This window comes from Dama dama, chromosome 9, assembly GCF_033118175.1.
Source record: "Dama dama isolate Ldn47 chromosome 9, ASM3311817v1, whole genome shotgun sequence".
Lineage (NCBI taxonomy): Eukaryota > Metazoa > Chordata > Mammalia > Artiodactyla > Cervidae > Dama > Dama dama.
Genome location: NC_083689.1, coordinates 85146155 through 85173533, shown reverse-complemented (window position 1 = coordinate 85173533; position 27379 = coordinate 85146155). Strand labels below are relative to the sequence as shown.

Genomic DNA, 27379 nt, shown 5'->3' with positions numbered 1-27379 from the left:
TCCCAAAGGTGTACAATGCTACTGAATTGCTCACTGGACTCACAAGCTATGTATTGGCAATAGATTTTATGCTATTGAACACTAAACAAGAAGAAAAAATGCCATTTGAAAATGGAGTGATTTATATAAAAAATTGATAGCTGGGGACTGCCCAAATTTAGAGATAGACCTAAGAAGATTGAAAAGCAGAAATACAGTGTTGAACAGTGGGGTTAGGCATTTTACAAAGAACCTAAAATCCAGAGATGCTAAAGTTTTTGTTAGAGTACATGATAAAATCTTAAGTGCCTTTCCATTTTAAAAGAGCACATTAAAGTTAAAATCTAAATTCCTTATAGGCTATAAATTTCTTCACTTACTAACTATGGCAGGTGACTAAGAAAAGCCCTTCACAAATTGTTCAAACCTTCCATTCCAGCCTCCTCTCCTAAGATGCTTCTGCCATATATTCTAGCCACAAGAAAATCCTCCACCTTCTGTAAACCCAAAAAACTCTTTCAAGATACCACACATTTGCAAGTACACTTTTCCTTGTCTGGAATGTTCCTCCATCCTTGTCTCACTGTCTAACTCATAAGAATCCTTCAACATTCAGGCTCACCTCTGCTCCACTGTCTCCCCACAGCTGATTCAAGAAATTCATTCCTCTGCCTCAAGGGGTCCACACCCCTGCTGTAATCTATGCAGTCCAAGTCTGCTTCTCCTATGACACCAGAGCTCCACAAGGGAATTTTTGTCACTGGAGTGCTTAGCACATAGTAGGCACTCAATAAATATTGGATTAATGTTGGATAAATAGAGTAGAAGATGAAATTTAATAGAAGTGGTTATTTTTGATTAACATGTAGCATAGGGAGTCAGAAATTTTCTAATAAAGAGAAACTTGAAAATCCTCTAAACTATATGTCTCATTTTACAAGTGTATTCAAGGAGGTTAATTAACTTATGTAAGGTTACCAAGCTAGTATACAGCAGATTTAAATTTCAAATCCATATCATCAAACTTTAATTCTATATTATAAACCATCTGATGAGATAACTTTGTTATATAAGCTATGTCTTGGTTACTTGGAATTTTACCAGTTCATAAAAACATAAAAATGTTTCAAGTATTAGTGAGTACTTGATGACTGATCTGTTATACAAATTATTGTTTGTTTGTCTTTTTAATCATTGGAGTAGTTCGCTGGCTTCCTCAGATGGTAAAGAATCTGCTTTAATGCAGGAGACCTGGGTTCGATTCCTAGTTCAGGAAGATTCCCCTGGAGAAGGGAATGGCTACCCACTCTAGTATTCTTGCCTGGAAAATCTCATGGACAGAGGAAACCTGGTGGGCTACAGTCCATAGGATCACAGAGAGTTGGAGATGACTGAGGAACTAACACTTATTTTTTAGATCAAAAGAACTAATGAGCACTTTACATGCATATTTTTAAACCAGGGCACTTATGAGCCTTTCAATTTTTTTCAATAAGCATGAATAATGTTTCCAGATTTTATTTTCATGTTCTGCATTTCAGCCCTATACTTTTTAATATGAAGTTTTATGTTTCACTGTGAACCTTAATTGACCCTGAAAGTTTTTAAATGCATCAATTCTAACATCATAGTAACTGAAAACAAGTCAGATCTTAGTACCTATATAATGTAATATATATTGTGCCTATAATATATATTATATATAATAATATAGTATATAAGATATATAAACATTATACATGTATTATGTATAAAATAATTATACAAGACTATACAAACAACTGTTAAGAGCAGATTTAAAAGTGCATAAATTAATGTACTGAATTTTAAAGTAAAGAATTAAACTTTTTTTTTTAACCTAGCACTAGACAAGTGAAATACAAAAAACAATCAAGACTGTTCAAACAAACATAAAATCAGGGTCAGTCTATTTATTCGAAAAGGTAAAGTATTTTTTCTTTTAACCCAAACTTGATTTTAGGAACAAGAATAAGCAAGACATTTTAGAGCAGAGAGTGTATGGCCTTTATTTATTGCTTTGGTATACAAAAATTATCCATTTCCCAAAGATTTCTGGGCACAGCACCAACCTACAGACATTACAATTAAATTCAATTAAATCCTATCACTGAAAGCCCATACTTCATATTTACAACAAAGAGTAAAGAAAAAAAAAGAGAGAATAATTCTTAAGGAATATTTTGTCCAATCAAAAAATGCCTTCCATTTTTCCTAGTGGGTATGCCATGCTGAGACTTGCTAAATTTTAGAAAAAATTATGCCAGAACAGAAAACTAGTGCAATGCCTTATATTGATTATGACAGATTTTTATTTATATTTATTTCTGATTATTTTTCTCCAGAGTAATCAGCATAAGAGGGAATATAACATAACCTTAGCATGAAAAAGAATCTGCAGACAGCAAGCAGAAAGAGCCTTCCCAGTCTCCTGCATTCTTCCTTTCACTTAGTCTGGAATGGAAGAAGATGGAGCAAGGAAATGTTTGAGGAGTCAATCAATGAAATTTTAAAATTGTAGAAACCATAGCCTTTCCAGGTGCATTTGTGTGTGGGGGTGTACATCTTTGCTTAGTACTGTGATGTGTGGCCCATGTGAGTTCATCATAATATGCACTCTGTCATGGGCAGAACCAGTCTGGTTGTGAATGAGCTGCCATTGATGCCAGGGAACAGGTGGAAGCACAGGTGACATCTGGTAGAGCACTTTTCGGGACCCTTGGCTCCTCATTAATCTGGCTGGAGTTCATCAGTGTAGTGACCTCTCTGGCATTTTACTTCTGTGTACTTCAAGCCCCCACAATTGAGGGCAGTTTATGCATAATCTCAGTAGTATCCCTGAGAGTCCCACTCTTTGGAGTTTATCTTATTCCAAGAGAATGGACATATAAAACCTTGTCAGATGAACTCTGGGTCATATGCAGCTATTCCTCTCTCACGCTGCATGCAGCATTGAACAAGAATTCTACTTGGCCTTTCAGTTGATTCCCTGCATGATGATATTCTAGCCGTCACCAAAGTTATCCTAGCCAGTAGTCCCTGAGAAGAGAATCCAGCCACTGAAGGGACACAGTCTTATGCCTCTGTCTTTGCTCCATGATGTACAGTGTTTGGAACTTTGCCTGTTGTTTTCTACCAGACCTCTGCAAAGCCCCTGGCAGTCCCCATATGATACCCCTTCTTTCACTCTACTTGTATGGTACTGCTCACATAGTACTTATTGCTGGACTTCTCTGAGATCTGCAACTTTCTGCCAGAGGTCTCTTTTCTTTTGTCACCTTGGGTCCCCAAAATTCCACCAGCCAAACTTAAACATGCTGTTTCCCAAAACACTTGGGACCAACTGGCCTGACTTCACCTCTTTTCCTTGTCCCTATGTTTATCGTCCCTCTGATCCAGCCTCTTTAGTCAACGTGGAGTTCACATTTGCAGAGTCTAACTTCCCAGCCCTTGCAAGAGAATCCAACCCATACTGCTTCACTTAGCCTCCTGATTCTGAAACTTACTTGGCAAAATGACTCTGGACTTGATATTCTACTAGTTTCTCCTACTTGTCCCCACATCTTTACCTACCCACTTCTGAGCTAGATGTGTTAACTCACTTTTATTCCTGAGGGCTGTCATTGGCTGTCATTTTGGTGCTCATTACCTTGATGTAAGCTCTGATTAAATTGAATGAACCATGCAAAAAAGCGAGAGAGACCCTGTTCTTTAACCTATCAGGTTGTCTCTGGGTTTTCCTTTCTCACTACCACTCTTTGATTCTAGGGACCTTTCCTTCTCACTCTGCATTACTGACAAAGCATTAAAGTCATTCTCATTAATTTTTTTCCTGCCAAAGTTTGGCAGTGCTGCTGAGTTCACAGTGCCAAAGACTATAAACATGAAATTCTTAATACTATGTCTTAAAACTTCTCTTTCAGGAAAGTCTTTTTCTTCCCTCAACATTTCTTTACATATTTACACATCATTTTTCCTTGCTGCTAATCTCTGAAGAAAAATTGACCCTGCTGTATTTTAAAAATGAACCCAATCTATGTTCATGACCCAATTTCTTTCCATTTTATCTGTTTACCATCTAATAAGCATGCTCTCAGATACCTAACATATGCAGACCATGCAATAAACTTGGAAGATGCAAGGATGACTGAACCATGATTGGAGGACCTAAGGAGTGCAAAATCTAGTAGACAACATAAACATCCATAAACAGATTATTGTGAACACAGTATGATACCTACAATGATGGAGGGATCAGCTAAACAACATAGACTGGGTTGAAAAAAGGCTTAGAGCCCCTTTTATTTAAGTTTTACGTGAATGTCAAATGTCAGTGTATTAATTTTGATGTGTTGATGTACTAATTTTGTGTCTCATTCAGTACTGAGAAAATAAAAACAAAATTTGTTGAGCATCTAGTTTTGTACTAGGCATCACACAGTATAAGAAAAGCTGGGTTGGGAGAGGCGTGGCAGTACATGTTAGGAAGGCAATAAATATTTTTTAATTACTTTCATTAAATTTTGTTACTGTTATACAAGGTTTTAAAAAATCTTTAAGGTCCATATGTTAAATTTTGTTTTCCATAAAACTTATAATAAAATAATAAAATTTATGAAAGACAATTATATTGACTTTCCTTACCTATCATTATGAAAGACATAAATATTTAATATAATTTATGAAATATTTCAGATTTCATTGTTATTTCATATTTACCTGATTTTTCTATAGCTATCATATGCCAAAGGCAGCAAAAATCTAGAAACATGAAAACTCATTATACAAAATGAATTCAACTAACAGAAGAAAATCTTTCTTTAAAACAAATGGCTCAATGTTAGCAGTATGGTTGCAGTAATGAAAAGAAGTTGTGTGAAATGCCTAAAAATAAAATAAAGAGCTTTGATTTTTAAACACAAGTATACTAGCTTTTATTAGTTAGACTTATGTTGGGCAAATAGGATTTCTTTAAAAACATTAGAATTTGCTTAAATATGATATTTCTCATTTGAAGGTTGAATGTGTTTTGAAGGTATATTGCAAAATGGAACACATCATATCATTATTACCAAAAATGAGATAGCTTAGAAGAGTCTCTACTAGCCTTCATCTCCATTCCTCTTAAGATGTACAAACAAGGATGACTTAAGTCCTTCCTAAGGGACTACTGTGTTTTTTAAATTTTTAAATATTTCAGTCACGTACAGAGAATAATACAATGCCTAAATCTAACAAAAGCTAGCATCATACCATATTTACTTCATATATAGAGATATTATATGTGTATATACATATACATATTTATAGCAAAAGGTACATTATCAAAATGTATTTACTCAAAGAAAACTGGAAACCTGTATGGCACAGAAAAGAGAGAGGGAAAGCAAAGAATCCTTCAATAGACTTACCATTATTATAGATGTCAAGTCAGAGTTTACAGTTTTCAAAACCATATACCCTCTATGTTGCATGAACTATTATAAAGTAAAAGAAAAAGGCTTCCCAAATTCTCTTATAAAATCATGATTTCCTGATATTAAAACTGGGAAAAAGTACAAGAAAGGAAATTATTTAGAATCTCACTTGTAAAATGCAAGAATGTAAAAAGCAGTAGAACATTACTAAATTGAATCCATCAAGGTTTAAATATGTTTACTAATAAAAAAGAATTTATCAAAGGAATGCATAAAATGATCTTCCTAAAAAAAAAATCTACTAATGTTACTCACCAAGATAGGAAATTGAAAGTGGAAAATGTATATATCTTGCTGGTAGGAATATAAACTGATTAAATTATTTTGGAAATTGCTAAGTAAATTTATAAAATTGCACATTCATGCATTCTACAACCGAAAAATCTATTTGTAGTTTGCTATTGTTGTCATTCGGCAACTTAGTCTCTCTGACTCTTCATGATCCCGTGGACTGCAGCATGCCAGGCTCTCCAGTCCTTCACTGTCTCCTGGAGTTTGCTCAATTTCATGAATTGGTGATGCTATCTAACCATCTTATCCTCTGCCATCCCCTACTCCTTTTGCCTTCAGACTTTCCATGCATCAAGGTCTTTCCAATGAGTTGGCTCTTTACATCCAGTGGCCAAACTATTGGAGCTTTAGCTTCAGCATCAGTCCTTCCAATGAATATTCAGGGTTGATTTCCTTTAGGATTGACTGGTTTAATCTTGCCGTCAAAGGGACTCTCAAGAGTCTTCTCCACCAACCCAATTCAAAGGCATCAATTCTTTAGCACTCAGGCTTTTTTATGGTCCATCACTCACATCTGTACATAACTACTGGAAAAACCATAGCTTTGACTATACAGACTATTGTCAGCAAAGTGACATCTCTGCTTTTTAATACTCTAAGTTTGCCACAACTTTTCTACCAAGGAGCAAGCATCTTTTAATTTCATGGCTGCTGTCACGATGTGCAGGGATTTTGCAGCCCAAGAAAGTAGTGCCACTGCTTCCACTTTTCCCCTTATTTTCCATGAAGTGATGGAACCAGATGCCATGATCTTAGTTATTTGGAGGTTGAATTTTAAGCCAGCTTTTTCACTCTCCTCTTTCACCATCATCCAGAGGCTCTTTAGTTCCCTTTCACTTTCTGCTATTAGAGTGGTATCATCTGCATATCTGAGGTTGTTGATATTTCTCCTGGCAATCTTGATTTCAGCTTGTGATTCATCCAGCCCAGCATTTCACGTGATGTACTATGCATATAAGTTAAATAAGTATCATCACTAAAAAAATTCTGAGTACTATATACACCAGGAAACAAGTACAAGAAGGTTAATACCATTGATTTTTTTTCTATTTTTTAATAATTTTTAATGGTTACTCTATTTCCAGTTATTACAAAATATAGACTATATTCCCCGTGTTGTAAAATGCATCCTTGTAGCCTATATTACACCCAAGAGCTGTACCTCCCACTCCTCCATCCCTGTATTTCCCCTCCCCTCCCTCTCTTCACTGGTAACCACTGGTAGTTTGTTCTCTATATCTGTGAGTCTCATAGCACTGATTTTAAAAAACAAAACTGGAAATAGTTAAATACTCATATCAGTTGACTAGGTAGATGTATTGACTTATATGTGCATGTGGAATAATACAGAGTCATTAAAGTAAATATGCCTTATAAACAAACATATAGATAAATCTTAGTAATATAATATTGAATGAAAAAGACAAGTCCCAAGATATCACTGTATGTCTCTTCTTTATGAATTTTTAAAACACTTAGAACTAAATATTATTTAGAGGTCCATTCATATCTAGTAAAACTGTGCTTGAAAAAGTAAGGAAATAACGGAGAATGGGTGATTAGTAACCATGTTCCAGAGAAGCAGGAAAACAGTGGAAAATGCACATATAGGTATTGTCAGTGTCTGGTTCTTAGGTTGATTGGGTTCATGACTGCTCATTAAAGGAGAAATATGTATAATCATCTCAATATGAATAGGCAATAATTTGGTACAATTCAGCACCTAGTCATGACTTTTAAAGTCTGAAACAATTTCACAGGAGGAAATGTCCTTAATATAATCAAATATATCTTTAAAAAAGCAATATCAAAAAGCATTCTCACCATGCAGAAGAATTGGCTACATTGTTTCAATGTCTATGTTTTTTATTATTGGATTACTTTTTGTGGCTGGGGGGTGGGAGCTGGGTCAGAGCTCACTGCGAGGCATGTAGGATTTTAGTTCCCCACACAGGAATCAAACTGTGTTCCCTGAGTGGCAGCACCTATTCTTAACCACTGGACTGCCAGGGAAATCCCTTTTGTTGGATTACTTTTAATTATAATTCCCATCTTGAAAATACAAGATGTTGTTTTGATCTGCAAGTTAAAAAATATGTTATATCAGAATGATTCTTCATAATTTAACTTCCAATCTCTCCAACAGCAGAGACATATCTTGCATAATCTCTACCTGATCTTTTATGACACTTGATGTTACTTGTTAAAGAAAATGTTACTCTGCTAAAGAGTTGGAGGCAATGCATTACAAGGTCATGCTTTTTCAGAACAGATGGTATTAAATAGCATACCCAGTATTTTCTCCATAGCATTTTTGCTCTAAGTATCTTTGCTATAAGCATTTTTTGCCACATTTTCGCTGCATAACTAATTTTTCATCAGGCAGTTTGACCATGAAATAGTTTTAGTTATAGTTATAGGTTATAGTTTTGTTTTGACAATTTGCTTTCAACTGGTTGAAATGCATTAGTATTTCTTCTGGATAGTGACATTGTTGATGGCTTTATTAAACAGGCATATGAGGACATGCCCCAAGAGTTGGTTATTTTGAAATACTTTGTGTAGGAGCAGGAAGTGGCCAGAGTCAAGGGCCTGGAAGGTGCAGAGTTAACATTTCCCACAGAACTTTGGAATATCAATAGACATATAACAGGATGTCAGGAACCAGCAACAATGCCGAATCTTTCGTAATAGGATACGAAGCTCAGCTACAAATATTCATCCTAGTATGCAAACAGATACTCTCTTAATGAAGGAAGAAATTTTAGCAAAAAAGAAACAAATGTGATGCCCAACAAAGTAATCAGCAAGCAAAAAATATATACATATTTCAATGAATGAAAAACTTTGAGGACAAGAATAGGTACAACCTGCAAAAAAAGAAATATGTTATATGCATAGTATTGCTATGGGAGAAGGCAATGGCGATCCTCTCCAGTACTCTCGCCTGGAAAATCACATGGATGGGGGAGCCTGGTGGGCTGCAGTCCATGGGGTCCCTAAGAGTCGGACACGACTGAGCGACTTCACTTTCACTTTTCACTTTCACGCATTGGAGAAGGAAATGGCAACCCACTCCAGTGTTCTTGCCTGGAGAATCCCAGGGACGGGGGAACCTGGTGGGCTGCCGGCTATGGGGTCGCATAGAGTCAGACACGGCTGAAGCGACTTAGCAGCAGCAGCAGCAGTATTGCTATGAATCTAATGACTTACCTGGTGGCTCAGACGGTAAAGCATCTGCCTACAATGCGGGAGACCCAGGTTCAATCCCTGGGTCAGGAAGAACTCCTGGAGAAGGAAATGGCAACCCACCCCAGTATTCTTGCCTGGAAAATGGGGTCACAAAGAGTCGGATTAACACTTTTAACACTTTCAAAATGTGTGTGGCTATGAATCTACACACATTTTAAAAGTGTTGAAAGTGTTAGTCACTCAACCATGTCCGACTCTTTGCAAGCCCATGGACTGTAACCCACCAGGCACCTCTGTCCATGGGATTCTGCAGGCAAGAATACTGGAGTGGGTTGCCACTTCCTACTCCAGGGGATCTTCCCGACCCAGGGGTTGAACCCATGTCTCCTGCATCTCCCGCCTTGGCAGGCAGGTTCTCTACCACTAGTGCCACCTGGAAATGGGCTGGGAAGCCCCATTTTAAGTGTATTCAAATATTCTCTATTTCATAATAAAGTCATTTCAGTTTTGTTATTAATTTTTCATGCTTAGTGTTTATGTGCTTTTTAATGTCCCAGTTTTATTTTAGGTTTTTTTTTAATGGCAAAATTGCCTTATAACCAATTAGTTATGTGCGAAAATATCTGTGGCAAAGATGTCTACATCAAAGATTATTATGGCAAAAGTACCTAGAACCATTTAAAGTGTAGTAAATTTTATTTGTGAGCTCTGTCCCAAGTGTCCCCTAAAGGGAGATTTGGAAAAGTCATTTGTGTTGGGCCTGTAGTGATACTATTTCCCATAAAGATGGGTCAAAGCTTATATTCTGATTCATAAACAGGTATTTCAGCATTTCTTGAAATATACCAGATTTCTCTGTTATGGGAAAAACATGTCAAAATAACTTGTTTAAGTATGACAGGCCACAAGATAAGAGACTCATCTTGTGAGCTGTCTATGAGAATGAATAGTTTTTTTAAGTTTTTGTTTTTATACTTCCCTGCTGTTTCCACTGTGAATAACTTTCTAAAATTGTATTTTTAGTGTTATTCTAATAATTTCTACATGATACCTCTTTTCTTTAAATTGGTGCTTGAATTTCATTAAAATATCTTTAAATTTCAGGATCCTTAAGCACTTATATCCAATAAGAAGGAGTTATACCTCAACTTTCTGTTTATTTCACTTTTTTCATATTATGTTTAAAATGTCAGAAATTTTGTGCCTGAAGTCTCAGATGGGATATTAATTAGTATTATTACAGGATGTTCAACCACAGGGACTATCTCATGAAAGTCTTCACTTAAATCTGTAAGTGGGCTTCCAGAGAAGTGAGGTATAACCTGGAAAGTTTAAAAAATCTTGAATACATATAGAAAAAAATTAAGTATGCTTAATATAGAAAGTTTGTTCCAGGGGATCCACTAATTCCATACCTAATTTAAGATTGTGGTTTATGAGCCATTTTATAATAACAGAAAATATAGTGCATGAATAGTCTTAAAGAATGTGATTTTACACATATGAGATTGTTTGGAGCTGACTGCACAAAGAAATGAACACTTGTTCTAGACAGGCATGTATCCAGGAGTCCCTTAAATAATGTGTCAACTTTAGAAAGAAGCAAGTATGAGTATCTTATTGTTCACATGCAGTCAAGAAGAACATAGTTTGTGAAATTTATGTACCCTATTCTTGAGCCATATCATTATAACTTGTTAGGCATATACCTAACAAGTTTAGGACTTCATTAGAGATATTTCAGGTCATATTGCACTGTGGGGCTTAATTAAAATATGTTCATCAGCTAGTATTCAGATTTTATCAGCATTCAGCACCCAGTTTTATATTTTTCCACTTAATAAGCTCAAAAGACCTTGGATACTATGTTAAAGAGAATAAATAATAAATTAGTATTGAAACATAAAGAAAATCTTAATGAGATTGGATATTCAAGTATATATGAGCTGCTCCTGCTTCCATCTGGAAACAAAATAAATCAAAAATAATGTCAATAACAGCAGAAGAATACAGATAAGACACTTTACCATAAATGTATTAATATAAAGAGATAAAGCATGTTGATTTCATGCAAATTCAGAGAGGGACTCTATAACCATGGCTTCTAATGAGGCTCTCCAAGAAGACAACTATAATTTGTGGTGACTGGAGTTCTGATGAGTTAGATAGCCCTGCCTGCTATTTCCACCAGAGTTGAGCTTGTCCTTCTTATACAAATAAAATATTGACAATGTTACTGACTATACATTTTAATGGGAGTAATTTGTCTCCTTGTTACCCATGTGATATGTACAGTGTGTACAAAAGATTTTTTTGCTATTGTTAATGTTGCGCTTTAGAGCAGTCTGCTTTCTGTGTCAATGGCTCTTAACCTTGTAATCTGCAGGCAGTTCTCTTCCTGCTGAGCCATCACCCACCCATTCCCCTCCAATCACTTCAGGGCAACATGCTGACCCAGGTTGTTTTTCAGCTGTTGATGTTGATGCTACATTTTCCCAAAGCTATTTCCAGCATTTACCTCATCCTGATTCCTAAGAGGCCATGCCCCTTTCTACTTTCTTTTGTAAGGACAAGGAGAGAAAATTACATCTAGGTTTTCTTTGCATTGTTGCTGTTTTAGCCTAAAAATCAATCACGATAAAACGTGCACGTACTCAGTTAAGACCAAAAAGTCTAGAGTCAAGGCTTGCATGATCTCATGAAACAAAATGATGTACAGGACTCTATGGATGATTTACAAATTGTGGGAATGGCAAAATCTTTTATCAACATATCATGAACAGTTCATCAGCAAGCATAGTACATAAAAATATGCTGTGTTTTCTGTCAACCTTCCTGCTTTTCGTGGGCCTCTAAATATTGCAGATATGAAATGTGATTTGCCATTGCAACATACTGTATGTGGTGGATGTTTTTATGTTCAGAGTTCTCATGATTTTCATTTATTTGTTACAGAACAAGGATATTTCTTTAAATATACATGTTGACACACATATTTGTGTATATATGTTTTGAGCTTGTAATGTCAGTATCTAAGATATGTAATGGTTATACAAAACACAAATGCCTTTGATAAGATTATATTCATAGTAAAGTAGTTGTCAAAGATATATATTCAACAGCTCTTTCAAGTCAACAACCAACCAAATTCTGACTACTGAAGTGCATGCCAGTTCATTAAATCTTTACCTTTATAAAAAGATGCAGGTTTCTACATAGGCTGTCCTTTCATTGTGCTTTCAAAAAGCACTAGATAAAAAACTATTTCAATTCTTACTTAAAAGTTAAGTTATTGTTTTCTAAATTACATGCATATCATTTGCTGGTCATTTTCTTTGTTTTCTACTTCATTTGGGCTTTGACACTGCTATAAATAAAGTATTTAAAGAACACTTATTGGCTAGCATCATGCTATTTGATCAAAGATTGTTTAAGTCTCCATTAACCTATTAAGAATTACTCTATCAGTTACAGAGTAATTCAGTTAGTCACCACCCTTAGTGGTTCATGGAATAAATCAAAGTTCCCATCCTAACCTAAATCAGGCTTGAGAGGTAAATAAAGAAGGTATGTTAATTCTATGTTTCAGTGTGGTCTTATTTTTTAGGAACTCAGCATAAAGTCACTTAAATTACCCAATGAGAAAAATATGATTATTTTCACTAAAAATTTTCAAAGTTTCACATTTCTATTCAGAAATGTTTTAATCTTTCTGACATAGGTTTTGGAGAAATTGGGAAATAGCTTACCTATTAACTTGATGTCAGTTTTAGTTAGTTGTAACTATAATTGTTTGAGAATAAATTTTCAAAACAATTCAAAACAAAATTTATATAGAATATTACAAAATTATCATCAAAAATACAGAAAATTAAGTTATTTTTATTTATATATCATTAAGTAAGTTAACATAAGGGTATTAGATTCAGCCCTTGTAATGTTATTGTGTTACCTCCAAATATTTATAATGTTGGTTGTTTCATCTTTTTTATTGAAATATAATTGATTTACAATGTTTCAAGTGTACAGCAAGATGATTCAAATGTACATCTTCTTTTTTCAGATTCTTTTCTATTATAGGTTATTACAAGAGATTGAATATAGTTCTCTATGCTATACAGTAGGTCCTTGTTGGTTATCTATTTATATATACTATAATAATATGTATATGTTAATCCCAAATGTATCCCCCTCCCCCACCATTTTCCTTTTGGGAACATTAGTTTGTTTTCTATGAGTCCATTTCTGTTTTATAAATAAGTCATTTGTATCATTTTTTAGATCCCACATATAAGTGATATCATATGACATATGACTTATGTAGAGTAATAATCTCTAGGTCCATCCATGTTGCTGCAAATGGCATTATTTCATTCTTTTTTATGGCTAAGTAATATGTCATTATATAATAATATGTACCACATCTTTATCCATTCTTCTATTGATGGACAACAGTTAGGTTGCTTCCTTATATTGGCTATTGTAAATAGTGCTGCTATGAGCATCAAGTTGTTTCTATCTTTTCAAATTAGTTTTCTCCAAATATATTCTCAAGAATGGGATTGATGGATCATATGGTAGCTCTATTTTTAGTTTTTTGAGGAACCTCCATATTGTTCTCTGTAGCAGTTGTAACAATTTATATTCCTACCAACAACGTAGGATGGTTCCTTTTTCTCCACACTCTTCCCAGCAATTATTATTTGAAGACTTTTTGATGATGGCCATGAGGGAGACCTGGGTTTGATGCCTGGGTTGGGAAGATCCCCTGGAGGAGGGCATGATAACCCACTCCAGTATTCTTGCCTGGAGAATCCCATGGTTAGAGAAGCCTGGTGGGCTACAGTCCGTGGGGTCGCAAAGAGTTGGACAGGACTGAGCGACTAAGCACAGCACATTTTAAACCAGAGTGAAGTGATACTTCATTGTAGTTTTGACTTGGCATTTCTCTAATAATTAGTGATGTTATGCATCTTTCGTGTGTTTTTTGACCATATGCATGTCTTATTTGGAGAAATGTCTATTTAGATCTTCTGCGCGTTGTTTGACTTAGTGGGTTATTTTATATTGAGCTGCATGAGCTGTTTATATATTTTGGAGATTGATTCCTCAATGGTTACCTCATTTGCAAATATTTTTTCCAGTTCTGTGGGTTGTCTTTTTGTTTATGGTTTCTTTTGCTGACAAATGCTTTTAAGTTTAATTAGGTCACATTTGTTTATTTTTGTTTTTATTTTCATTAGTCTAGGAAATGGATCAAAGATTTTGTTGTGATTTATATCAGTGTTCTGCCTAGCATCCAGGCTTACATTTAGGTTTTCAATCCATTTTGAGTTGATTTTGTGTGTGTCATTAGGGAGTGTTCTAATTACATTCTCTTACATGTAGAAGTCCAGTTTTCCCAATTTCATTTATTGAAGAGGCCATCTCTTCTCCATTGTATATTCTTGCCTCTTTTGTTTTAGATTGATTGACTCTAGGGGTGCGAGTTAATTTGTGGACCTTCTGTTCTGTTCCATTGATCTATATTGCTGTTTTTGTTTTAGTACTATAACTGTTTTGGTGAATGTCGCTTTATAGTCTGAAGTCAGGGAGCCTGACTCCTCCAGCTCCGTTTTTCTTTCCTAGGATTGGTTTGACTATATGCAGTCTTTTGTTTTTCCATACACAATTTTTTGTTCTAGTTCTGTGAAAAATGCCATTGGTAATTTGATAGGAATTGCATTGAATATATAGATTGCCTTGGGTAGTATAGTCATTTTGACAGTATTGACTCTTCCAGCCAAGAACATGGTATATCATTCCATCTGTTTGTGACATTGATTTTTTTTTTTTAATCAGTGGCTTATAGTTTTCATAGTATAGATTTTTTGCCTCCTTTAGGTACATCTCTTCCTAAGTAGTCTATTCTTTTTGATGCAATGATAAATGGAATTTTTTCCTTAATTTCTTTTTCTGATTTTTGATTGTTATTGTATAGAAATGCAGCAGATTTCTATGTATTAGGCTTGTATCCTGCAACTTTACTGAATTCATTGATGAGCTCTAATAGTTTTTTGATAGCATCTTTAGGATTTTCTCTGTATAGTAACATGCCATCTGCAAACAGTGAGACCATTTCCTTATTATAACATAATCTTAGTATTTAAAATGAGATGTACAGTATTTCATAAATTATCTTATTCTTAATTAACCATTTTACCCATAAATATGAATTGTAGTTACTTAATATTTTCTTTAGTTTAAGAAAAATGAAATGACTATCTTTGTGTACATCCTGAGGAGGTGACCAAAATGTGCTATGATAAAAAGTTGCTGGGAACCTAGTTTCCCTGTTTCCATATTTATGTTTCTAACAGGTACTCAGAGAGTGAAATTAGATTCTTCCCCCAGATTTATTTATTGTTTTACTGTTAACCAAGTTTTATATACCATTATTATGTCCTATATATTGTTTTGCACACAAATTAACTCATCTAATCCTCATAATATCTGTAAAATACTAATAACAGAACTGTTCTCATTTTTTCACATGAAGGCATTGAACTGTATAGAGGTAAAATAGCTTGCCAAAGACATATAACTAGGAAGGGTAGTGGCTGTTTGTGAACCAAGGCCATTCCATTCTGCTAGAATAAACTGGCTATCACAATCACATTCCTGAAGATTGAAGCGGATTTTTAACTATTTGCACCCCCAGTAAAAATTGTTACTTCAGCTATGGACAATATTTTCTTGACCAGTAATGTTGTGTAGATAAACAAGAGAAAAGCAGCTAACATCTCCTGCTGTGATGCTTTGCCACATCCTTAGCTGTGGGTTGGTTTTGTCCATTGAACATACTTAGGAAGCAGTTCCAGCTCAATCCAGCAAATTTTTAAGAGACCATTACATGTTAGGCACTTTTAATACAGATCTGGACATGAGGTGCAGTGCCAGCCTACCCATGTGCCAGCTTAGTGCCCTAAATAACCTGTTGTATCTCAGCCAAGCCTTGGGAGGTGAGGATCTAAAATAGCAGAAGCATGTTTGGAGTACAACTTTAGCTCAAAAACTCTGTGAGAGGGCAGAGTGGTCCTGGGCCAGGGATAGGCATAGGTCCAAAGTAGAGGGCTTCTTTGGAATCACCCTGCATGCTGAACACAAGAGTGATATATCGTTGCAGTTTCTCCAAGTGAAATCTGTACATCCCTGTTGCAGCAACCTCATGTGAAATGTGGGATGCTGGTTATTTTTATACTGAAAGGTTTGCTTAGGCCTGGTATTCTAAGTTTATAATGTAACAAATTTTAGGACAAAATCCAGCTTGAAACAGATTGCTGACTATTTAAATCGAGGAGTTGACTTAACTGGAACAAAAAAGAAAAACATTTCTTGATCAGAAAAAAAAAAAAGCTGAGAAGGGGAGCAGTTAGACTGGGAGAAAAACAGATCTGTTAGAAAGAGCCAAGACACACAACTTAAGGAGAAAACATCTCCACCCAGCAGGAAACCGTGACTTTAAGAAATACCACTGCAAAAGATGCTACAAGATTCCTCACTGCATCATCTTAGCTCAGGACTTACAGACATTGGGCACTGAAGAATCCACTGGAGGCGTTTGTATTCTTGTGACAGTTTGAGTTCTTGTGTGTTTACAGCCTTGATGACAACACAGTGACTCAGAGTACTGTAAGATCTTTCTTTTTTTTTTTTTTCCATTTATTGTCATCAACATTAAGAGCACTTTGAAGACCAGCCACTATGCCTAGATGTTTCTGCGCAATTAGATTTGGATTTAGGATTGCAATAGCAATCCATTCAGACAGCTAAAGAACAGAGGAGAAATGAAAGTTTAAAGACAGGGCTCTCCTAATATTGTAAAGCCTGAATTGTTTTTTGTTTGAAGCTTAGAGTGCCTTTATGCTTGATGAGTGTGGCAAGAAAGCTTTGAGACTCTTCAAAAATTCCTGTAAAAGAAAATGCAATGAAATCATTGCGTGAGAATCCATGCGTGTGGTAGAACTTCAACTCAGAAAGACAGATTTGAATCTGGGGTCCTCCTTTTACTGACTGCTGATCTTTGGGTCACATGTCATGTTGTGTTAACTCCATAGGCATCTGTTCTCTATAAAGTAGAGATGATACCCTACCATACAAGAGTGTTAAGAGGAGTCACTGAAGACATACCACAAAGCGTTTAGCATAGCATGAGGCAGCAACAGTTTTCCTTTCCAGGATATCATAATTTTGCCATCCTTTTTTTGCTGCAGGACACACAAGATGTTTTAGGTGACATAATATGTTATTTAGAAAACAGCAACAATATTTTATATTTTTTTATAAACTTTCTAGAATATTTTAAGGCAGCATGAAGGTGGTTTTCTGTCTTAATACATTGTGCAATTTGAGCCTGATGTCATTAATGAATATTCCAAAAAGTGGACAAAAAGCCCATGTGAATTTTTAGAAATATATTCCTATACCAGGAAACACTGGGAACTTTTTCATAACCTTCTTGGTAAGCATCTATGTCACTAAACATGGTCTATTCAGTACGTTCTCCTTAGTCCCCTCTTCTTAGCCATGGCCTCTGTCTGACCCATGACTGTCTATTTGTGGCTCTGTACATCTCTCAGAGTGGAGAAACTGAAATAGAAACAGGAGGTCATAGTGGTTGAAAGCCACTGAGGTCACATGTGGAATAATGACAGTTGAAGAAGATAAGATCAAGGATCTACCAGGGCACTTAGTCATAGGAAGCAGGAAGAAGTAGTAGGCTATTGTAGGAAGACAGGAAGCTATAGATCAAAGAACATTAAGACAACAAATGGTAAAGGTCTCTTAAGAATTTTCCACATAGAAAACAAAGTTTCCTATAATTTTTCTGTTAATTAACATCATAAGATATAAGAAAAGAGGCATGAAATAGAGAACAAAAGGGGGAAAACTATTCAACATTGTGTATTCTTCTTTGATGAAAATCACTCCTATCTTTTGCATTTCAGTGTTGTATTTGAAGAATTTAATGTTTACTAAGTTGCAATGAGTCTTATGCCCTTTAATAAATATTTTGCAACAGTGAGCACATTATGAGTCCAGATCCCACATGCCATCAATGCATATTTTAATTCTCTCTAATTTTTGAATAATACTTGACTTCCTCAACAGTTTCAGGATTATAATTTTCTAAAAGATGATTTCAGTGGACAGTGATTACTATTTGTTGTTGTCATTTAGTTACTAAGTTGTATCCAACCCTTACAACCCCGTGAGTTATAGCACTCTGGGCTCTTCTGTCCTACCCTATCTCCTGGAGTTTGCACAAATTCACACCTATTGAGTCAGTGATGCCATCCAACCATCTCATACTCTGCCACCCTCTTCTCCTGTCTTCAATCTTCCCCAGCATCACAGCTCTTCCCATCAGGTGGCCAAAGTATTGGAGCTTCAGCATTAGCAACAGTCCTTCCAATGCATATTCAGGGTTGATTTCCTTTAGGATTTACTGGTTTGATCCCCTCACAGTCCAAGGGACTCTCAAGAGTCTTCTCTAGCATCATGTTTCAAAAACATCAATTCTTCAGCACTCAGCCTTCTTTTTGGACTAACTCTTATATTCGTACATGACTACTGGAAAAACCATTAGCTTTGACTATATGGGCCTTTGTCTATGATTTCTCTGCTTTTTAATATGCTGTCTAGGTTTGTCATAGCTTTCCTTCCAAGGAGCAAATGTCTTTTAATTTCATGTCTGCAGTCACCATCTGCAGTAGTTTTGGAGTCCAAGAAAGTAAAATCTGTCACTGCTTCTACTTTTTCCCCTTCTATTTGCCATGAAGTGATAGGACCGGATGCCATGATCTTAAGTTTTTTGAATATTGACTTTTAAGCCAGCTTTTTCACTCTCCTCTTTTCACCCTCACCAAGAGACTCTTTAGTTGCTCTTCACTTTCTACCATTAGAGTGACATCATCTGCATTATGAGGGTGCTGATATTTCTCCTGGCAATCTTGATTCCAGCTTGTGATTCATCCAGCCTGGTATCTCACATGATTGCTATTATTCAGTTATTTATTACTGAACTGATTAAAATCCATGGAAATGGAGTTGATTTTTTTTTTGAAGTTTAATCATGAAACATCAAATATTTTGTGATGTGATCACAACTACAGTTTTATTTTTACTATTATTGAAGTGACCAGTAAAGTTAGAAAATTGAATTATAAACACAAACTCTGGGAGAAAATGATCAGTCTCAAGAAGGTCAGCCTTGCCAGTTCTGTACTATCTCAGTTACACACAAACCACACGGTAGATGAATCAATTTAATATAAAATTAAATGGTAGAATGAAATGACTGCTCAGAGTAGTTGTTCAAATTTTAAACTAGTTTTACCCACTGGCATAATCAAAATTACAAGCCAACAATAGACTCAGTCATCTATTTCAAAATACAAATAATCTAGTGGACTTTGGCTTTAGTGTTTATGTTTCTTAATCTCCTGAGTTCAAAAGAATTACAAAATTATGATAGACTCTATCGTGGCATTTACATGATGTCTTTTCTTTCTCGCAGGTGGACCTTCTAGTACCCACCAAAGTGACTGGCATCATCACACAAGGAGCTAAAGACTTTGGTCACGTGCAGTTTGTAGGCTCCTACAAGCTAGCTTACAGCAATGATGGCGAACACTGGACAGTGTACCAGGATGAAAAACAGAGGAAAGATAAGGTAAGTCATTCTGCTGATTTATGACATGCAGAAGTGGAGGAGCAAAATTGTTTAACATTTTTAATATCCTTGATAATTTTGATAATTAGGGATTGTAGAGTTATAATTAGAAGTGAACAGATTTGATTACTAATTCATTGTTTCTCATTTGGTTTCTTTGATTGTGTTTTAATTCATAGATTTAAGTTTTTGAGCTCTAAAATGATTTACTATTAAAATAATCAGCATATATTTGTGCACCTAAACTTCTATACCATAAAATCTCTAATTATTTTTCAAAAAGTTCTTACTGTGTTGAACATCTTTTCATAGCGTTTGATGGTCTGAATGTCTTTGGGACCTTGGAGAATGAAAGTGCTCAAGGAAAATATCAATAATTAATTGGATCAGATGTTAAAATATGGCCTTACATTAATGAAATTGAATTTGTTGCTTAGAGTTTTTGTGCAAAGAAATATAGCTTTCTGAAGACATCAGTAGAAATGAAATATCTTATTTCAGTGATGTGGGGGGAAATATAATACACTTTCATTCATGTTCAGCATTTCTGGGTTAATGATGATTTTTTCTATTTTCTGTAACACCTTTATTTCCTTACTTTTATTTGTTATTAACCAATAGAAAGGTTGGGAATATCTTTCTTTCTTCAAATATCCAAGGTAGGAAATTTAACTTTCCCAGAAATACTAAGACCTGAGTGGCTATTTCAATGGGTCTACAAAGTCTGAATTCAGTTAACAGGAAATCCATTTTAGGGGAGATGCAGTTTTAGTTTTAGATTACAAAAAACCACAATTACTTACCTTTTAATATCTCAGAACATGCCCATTTAGCATCTCAGGATGGATACGTTCACTTAACATCTCAGAACACACACATATTTTGAGCTTTAACATCTCAGAAATTGGTGTATCTTAATATCACAATTTAATTGGAAGCTTACTATTTTCTAGAAGAATATACAATGATGGCATGTTTTATAATCAGAGGCATCTTCAATTGAATGAATATTGAATATTTTGTAAAATGTCTTCAAATTTTTTATGTATAGACAAATATCTGCTATAATTTATAGCAAATAGCTCTTTCAATTCCTGTTTTCACCTTTTACAGTAGGCATTTTTATGTGTAAAGAGTGAAAATATATTCTGTAAGGTGAAATTTTTCATAAATTATAGTTCTTAAAATTATTTTTAAGGTAAGTATTCTCATCTTTAATCCATGCAAAATTCACTGAAAAGCATATATCTGTAATATTAAAATCCACATGTAGTCTGATTTAGGGAAGAGGTGTAAACCATTGTACTCATGAAGTATTTCATTATCTCCATTTATGTTAAGCATATGATTTAATTATTATTTGTGAATAATTTTTTAATTTCATTAATTGATATATTGGACATATGTGTATTAATTCATTGTATTTCATTATCTCAGTCTGAAATGTACATTAAATTTTGGTGTCAAGTTGGCCAAGTAATTTGATAGTGTTGTTCAGGTTTCCTATATTCTTACTGATTTTCTGTTTACTTATACTGTTTGTAACAGAGACAGTAATGTGAAAATCTCCAACCCTAATTGTTGATTTCTCTATTTCTCCTGACAGTTATATTGGTATTTACTTCATGTATTTTGAAAGTCTGTTTAAAAATGTATGAACAATTAGGGTTGTAAAGTGTTTTTAATCAAATAACTTTTATCATTAGAATAGGACCTTCTTAATTCCCCGTGGTATCTCTGCTTTGAAACCTACTTTGCTTCTATCCATAGAGGTACTCTAGCTTCCTTTTGGTTAGTACTGCATTGGTAGATGTTTTTCTTCATCGTTTTGCTATTAACTATTTCTGCTTTATATTTAAAATGCATTTTTTCTATCCAGCATAAGGTTGTTTCCTTTTTTCGAATTCAACTATCTCTGCTTTTAACTGGAGCATTGTGTTTGATATTAGTATTGAAGTGATTGGGTTTAAATCTCATCTTGTTATTTATTTCCTATGTGTCTCATCTTTTCTTTCATTTTTTTTTCCTATTTGCAGCCTTCTTTTGAATTAATTGAATTTTTTTAGTGATTCCATTGTGTTTCATTTATTGACTTATTTGCCATAACTTTTTTTTTATTTTAGTGACTGCTTTAGTTTGTAATGTACATATAAATATGACAGTTGGCTAAACTCAGACAATATAACTGGTAGTTTTAAAATTAGATTTAGCTGTTTTGTTTTTAATATTATAGATTGGTACATTGAAGAAAAGCCTTAATAAGTTCACTATTTATTACCAAAGGAAACAACTATCACCAATAAACCAATAAATATAAGAATGCTGCAGCTACTATCATAATAAAAAAATACCCTATGTATAAGAAGGAAGTATAGGGCATAAACATCTCCATTCCTACAAAGAAGGGAATTTTATAAAATAAATGAGAAAATGGATTGCATGTGTTCTTTTAGCACTTGGAAATAAAGGCATCTTACACACATACACACCAATCAAAGTATATGTTTTTATATTTATATATATAATTATATATATCCAAGTAGTTGTGTTTTGTGTTGGTATTACTATTAATACTAGGAAATTAAGTATAGTTTCATATATTTATAGAAGTGTTTTTTTTTCTTCTTTTAAGAGGTCCTACACAACTCAGCAATTAACTTTTCTGAAGTTGAATAAACCATCTTCTCTTGATTCTTAGTATTATTTGTATCCTGTTTTCCGTGGTTACTTGCCATAAGAGGAAAATGTCTTCAATAAATTCATTTCTTACAAGTATAAATTCAACCACAAGCTTTCATTCAAATAAATACAATAAATGAATGTTTCACGGCAAAACATGTGCCTGTGAAATGTTTTATATATGTACATTTCAAGGGAAATATTCATAAAGTTATCTATCTCATTTTCTGTTTTCACCCACCACTTCCTCTAATCATTTTGGGGGCTATGGATATGAAAGTCTAATGTAGATCTACAAACAGGATTAATGTCAGGAAAGCAGTGACAAGGAAAAATTATGTATATGTATAGAAAGAAAGAAAGTGAAGTCACTCAGTCGTGTCTGACTCTTTGCGACCCCATGGACTGCAGCATACCAGGCTCCTCCATCCATGGGATTTTCCAGGCAAGAGTACTGGAGTGGGCTTCCCTGGTGGCCCAGCTGGTAAAGAATCCGCCTGCAATGTGGGTAGACCTGGGTTCAATCCCTGGGTTGGGGAGATACCCTAGAGAAGGGAAAGGCTACCCACTCCAGTATTCTGGCCTGGAGAATTCCATGGACACTCCATGGGGTCACAAAGAGTTGGACATGACTGAGCGACTTTCAGTTCAGTCTATTTGATGTATATGTATAGGAGTATCTAAATATATGCATGAATGTATATGTGTATATGTGTGTGTGTGTGTGTACATATACAACAAAAGTTACTTGTAGAAACAGAGATGCCTTGTTCTCGTCATTAAAATGTCAGTTTCTCATTTACCTTCTCTTGAGTTTTCTTAAGAATTTACTTTAGTATTCTATTTTTGAACAAAATTCTACATTAAATCTTTTGCCATTGAGCATGTGATAATACTTCTCTCAGTACAATCCCTACATTCTTATCAATATTTTTTCTTTCTAGTCTACAATATTTTCTAACATTTAATTTTGTATTTCTTTCCAACATGGATTCAGATTCTACTTTCATTTAAAAGTCAAATGTTCCTTTGCTCTCATGAAAGTGACATTTGTTTTTATACTCTTGGAGCTGTTTTACTACAAATTTTAGCAGGAAAATTGCAAAATTTGACAGACACTTTCTGTATTTAATTTTTAAGATTAGAAGCCAAAATAAAATAATAATAAATTTCAGGAAGAGTACTTCTATGGAAAAAGTAGAAATGAAAATTGGTTTTCTCAACCAATGTATTAGTCATAATACCATGGTTTTTAAGTAAACCTGAATTTACACCATGGGAGCTTTCTTCTTTGGGAGAAGAAAAAAATGCTGGTAATAGTCTATTTTGTCTCTCCCCTGAAATTACCCTGTTTTTTAAAAAAAACATAAGTAAAAAAACTACAACTTTATTCTGGGTTTTCTATAAAAGAAAATCGCAAACCCTGCTTTTTGTTGGTTCTTAAAAAGATGAATTCCACATAGTCATCAAGAACTATTCTGCAACTTGGCGAACTCTCTAATTCAGTAGTTACCAAAATTTTCTGATTATAACACTCATGGGGGAGCTAGTTAAGAAACACAGTTTTCTGGGCTCTGCCTCATACTCTGCAGGGAGGAACTGGGAATTTAAATGTTTACAGAAGCCTCAGCTAATTTAAATAATAAGCAAAGATGACTCTAATCAATACCAAAACTCAAATTAAGCTTTCAGAACTAAATGCAGTTTTGTATTTTTCTAATGAGAATGGAACTTATTCCTTAGGACTGTGGCCTCTAGTTTGTCAGTAGAAAGCAATATGAATTGGTGCTTCCAAAAGCAGGTTTAGATTTTGATATGTTTACCAGTTCTCTTATGAACACCAGAAAGTAACAGGTACTAGTTTTAAACAAATTTTAAATTTAAATAGATTTAAGTAGTTAGGAATACAGATTTTGTGGGAAAGCATCTAGAAGAATGTGAAATATGTGTTCTGCAGTTATTGTCTCCTCCATGCCATATGTAAGGTGGCGGGGGGTGGATGTCTGAATATGACATGGTGACTCAAAGAACTCTCAGCCCAATAAGGAACTCAGGAAAGATGGAAAAACTTTGATTCATTCAGCTTATTTTAAAGAATCAAAATATCCTTTACCCAGTGTATTATTTGATAAAACAACTCTAGGAAAGAAGTAGCACAGATGTCCATTTCAAAAAGTTTGTGACTCTCCAATAGGAAAAAAAATTCCTGGTCCTTCCCTCCTGCCTTTCTTGTCTCAACTCCATGTGAAAAAGAGAAGCAGCCGCATTACAGTCCTTATTAATAAAGCCTGCAAATCTGTATCGGAGAGTATATTCAAATCCAAGAGTAATTACAAATGCCACAGGGCATGCCACCTTTCCTGCTGATGCTAGCACTCCCAGGTAGCTGAAATTAAATTTGAATACTTAAAGCCTTGCAAGTCCAGCTCATCAGTGAAACAGACTGAAGAAGACATCATTCCAGCAGTCAATACCCATGCTGTTCTTTTGAAATTTGATTTGGACCAGAAATTTAGAACCTGAAGAATGCCCAAGTGCAACCAAAAGTGGAGTCCAGCTGCTTGCCACTCAAAAAAAACAATAAAGAGGCAAAGCTGATGGAAAGGAAAGTTTGCTTTATTTTGGATGCTGGTCCAAAGGCCAACTCCTACCCTGACAATCAGAGAACGAGAGCTTTTATAGACTGAGGGAGGAGGCTACAAGTAGAAACAGTAGTCAGCTCTTGACAGTTGACTTGAGATTGGTCATTGGTGGCCTGACCAGAATCATCTTGATTATTTTAGGTACAGTTAATCTTCAGTTCTGTGTTTGGTTTCTTCCCATTTCCTTGAGGCCAATTCTTGGAATTGTGGCAGCTTATGTCATGGCTAGTGGGAGTTTCAGCATCTAAAAGACAGCTCATAGGATATAGCTCCACATTATCTATAGCCCTTGAGAAGGAACTAAAGGGCTATGCTTAATAACAACGTTATTAGTATTTGGTCTCTTTTGACTGTTTTCCTTTGTTTCTGCATTGTCTCACTTCTGATTAAATTTAGTCTTGGGCTAAAGTTTTTCCACAGAAAAAAGCAGGCAGAGGACATGCAGAGTAAGGACAAGAAGGTCCTGCTTCATTTCACTAGGAAGTAAATAAAAGGAATTCTCAGGGGCAGTCAATGAGGAGGATGCTAGCAGGAGAAAACAAAAGGGATGAATTAGTCTTAGAAGGAGGACCAGCTACATGTTTCGAAATAGCAAGATCAAGGGCAATCTCTCCATCTTGCATGGACACCCTTAGTCTCATTCATTCAGAGTCCTCTTGCTGTATTCAAATAAGGCAGGAAGGGCAAGAAAAGCTGATTTTCTGGGAGTAATTTCCAAGAATTAGTTGACTTTACACAGAACACTTGAATTTAAAAATAGCAAGTGACTTGTGCCCCTATTTGCTAGAGATTCGTGATATAGGCACAGTAGTGTACTTACTCAGGGATCTGGTAAGTGACTTAATTGGAAGTTAAAGAGACAAGGATATAGTTTCAGCGTTGTCTGAATTTAAGGACAGTGTTATTTAAATAAACACCATCTGGTATCAGCTGTTATTTACAATTTTATCTGCTTTCTTCCCTTGTTGTAATTCAATATTATGGGACCCAACTAGTATATAGTTGGTATAAAGAATACAAAATTGCCTATGTTCACATAAATGGGGGTATTATTGGATTTTGAAACTTAGGACACCACCTGAGAATATTTATATTCTGGCAGAATGTAAAGTTCAATGATGAGCTCACACTTTTAAATTTTAAATTGTATTAAATATTTCTGCCTAGGAGTAGATAGAGGGAGGTAATAGTTAATGTCACAATTCCACTTTTAATGCAATAAAAACTGCATGGAATTAAGGGATTAAAAGATAAAAAGCTCAGTTATTTCAATATATACACTAACTGTAAAATTCAAGGAAGCCCTGTAATTCTTTGTTGTTGTTGTTCATTCACAAAGTCGTGTCTGACTCTTTGTGATCCCATGAACTGCAGCACACCAGACTTACTTGTCCTTCACCATCTCCCAGAGTTTGCTCAAACTTTGTCCATTGAGTTAGTGATGCCATCCAACCACCTCATCCTCTGTTGCCCCCTGCTACACCTTCCCTCAATCTTATTCGAATTTTGGCTTTAGCATCAGTCCTTCCAGTGAATATTCATGGTTTCTCTGCTTTTTAATATGCTGTCTAGATTTGTCATACCTTTCCTTCCAAAGAGCAAGCATCTTTTAATTTCGTGGCTGCAGTCACTATCCACAGTAATTTTGGAGCCCAAGAAAATAAAACCGATACTGTTTCCACTCTTTCCCCTTCTGTTAGCCATGAAGTGATGTAATATGATGCCATGATCTTATATTTTGAATGTTGAGTTTTAAGCCTACTTTTTCACTCTCCTCTTTCACCCTCATCGAGTCTCTATTTCCTCTTCACTTTCTCCCATTAGAGTGATATCATCTATATATCTGAGGTTGTTGATATTTTTCCCTGTAGTCTAGATTCCAGTTTGTGATTCATCCACCTTAGCATTTTGCATGATGTACTCTGTATGTAAGTTAAATAGACAAAGTGACAATATACAGCCTTGATGTATTCCTTTCCCAGTTTTGAAGCAGTCTATTGTTCCATGTCTGGTTTTAACTGTTGCTTCTTGACCTGCATACAGGTTTCTCAGGAGACAGGTGATGTGGTATTCCCATCTCTTTAAGAATTTTCCACAGTTTGCTGTGATCCACAGAATAAAGTGTTTAGCATAGTCAATGAAGCAGAAATAAATGTTTTTCCAGGATTCCCTTGCTTTCTGTGTGATCCAGCAAATGTTGGCAATTTGATCTCTGGTTCCTCTGCCTTTTCTAAATCAGCTTGCACACCTGGAAGTTCTTGGTTCATGAACTGCTGAAGCCAAGCTTGAAGGATTTTGAGTATTACTTTGCTAGCGTGTGAAACATGCCCGATTGTATAGTAGTTTGAACATTCTTTGACATTGCTCTTCTTTGGTATTGGAATGAA

General features: G+C 35.0%; 1 protein-coding gene across 3 annotated transcripts in view; it reads left to right on the top strand.

Annotated features, from left to right (window-relative positions):
- The window catches only part of EDIL3 (EGF like repeats and discoidin domains 3), a 457861-nt gene that overhangs the window by 387456 nt on the left and 43026 nt on the right, over window positions 1–27379 (top strand). For all 3 annotated transcript variants that reach the window (XM_061151964.1, XM_061151963.1, XM_061151962.1), the window contains one exon: window positions 19516–19671. In XM_061151964.1, coding sequence (XP_061007947.1) covers window positions 19516–19671 — 156 coding nt within the window. The remainder of the gene's footprint in view (window positions 1–19515; window positions 19672–27379) is intronic.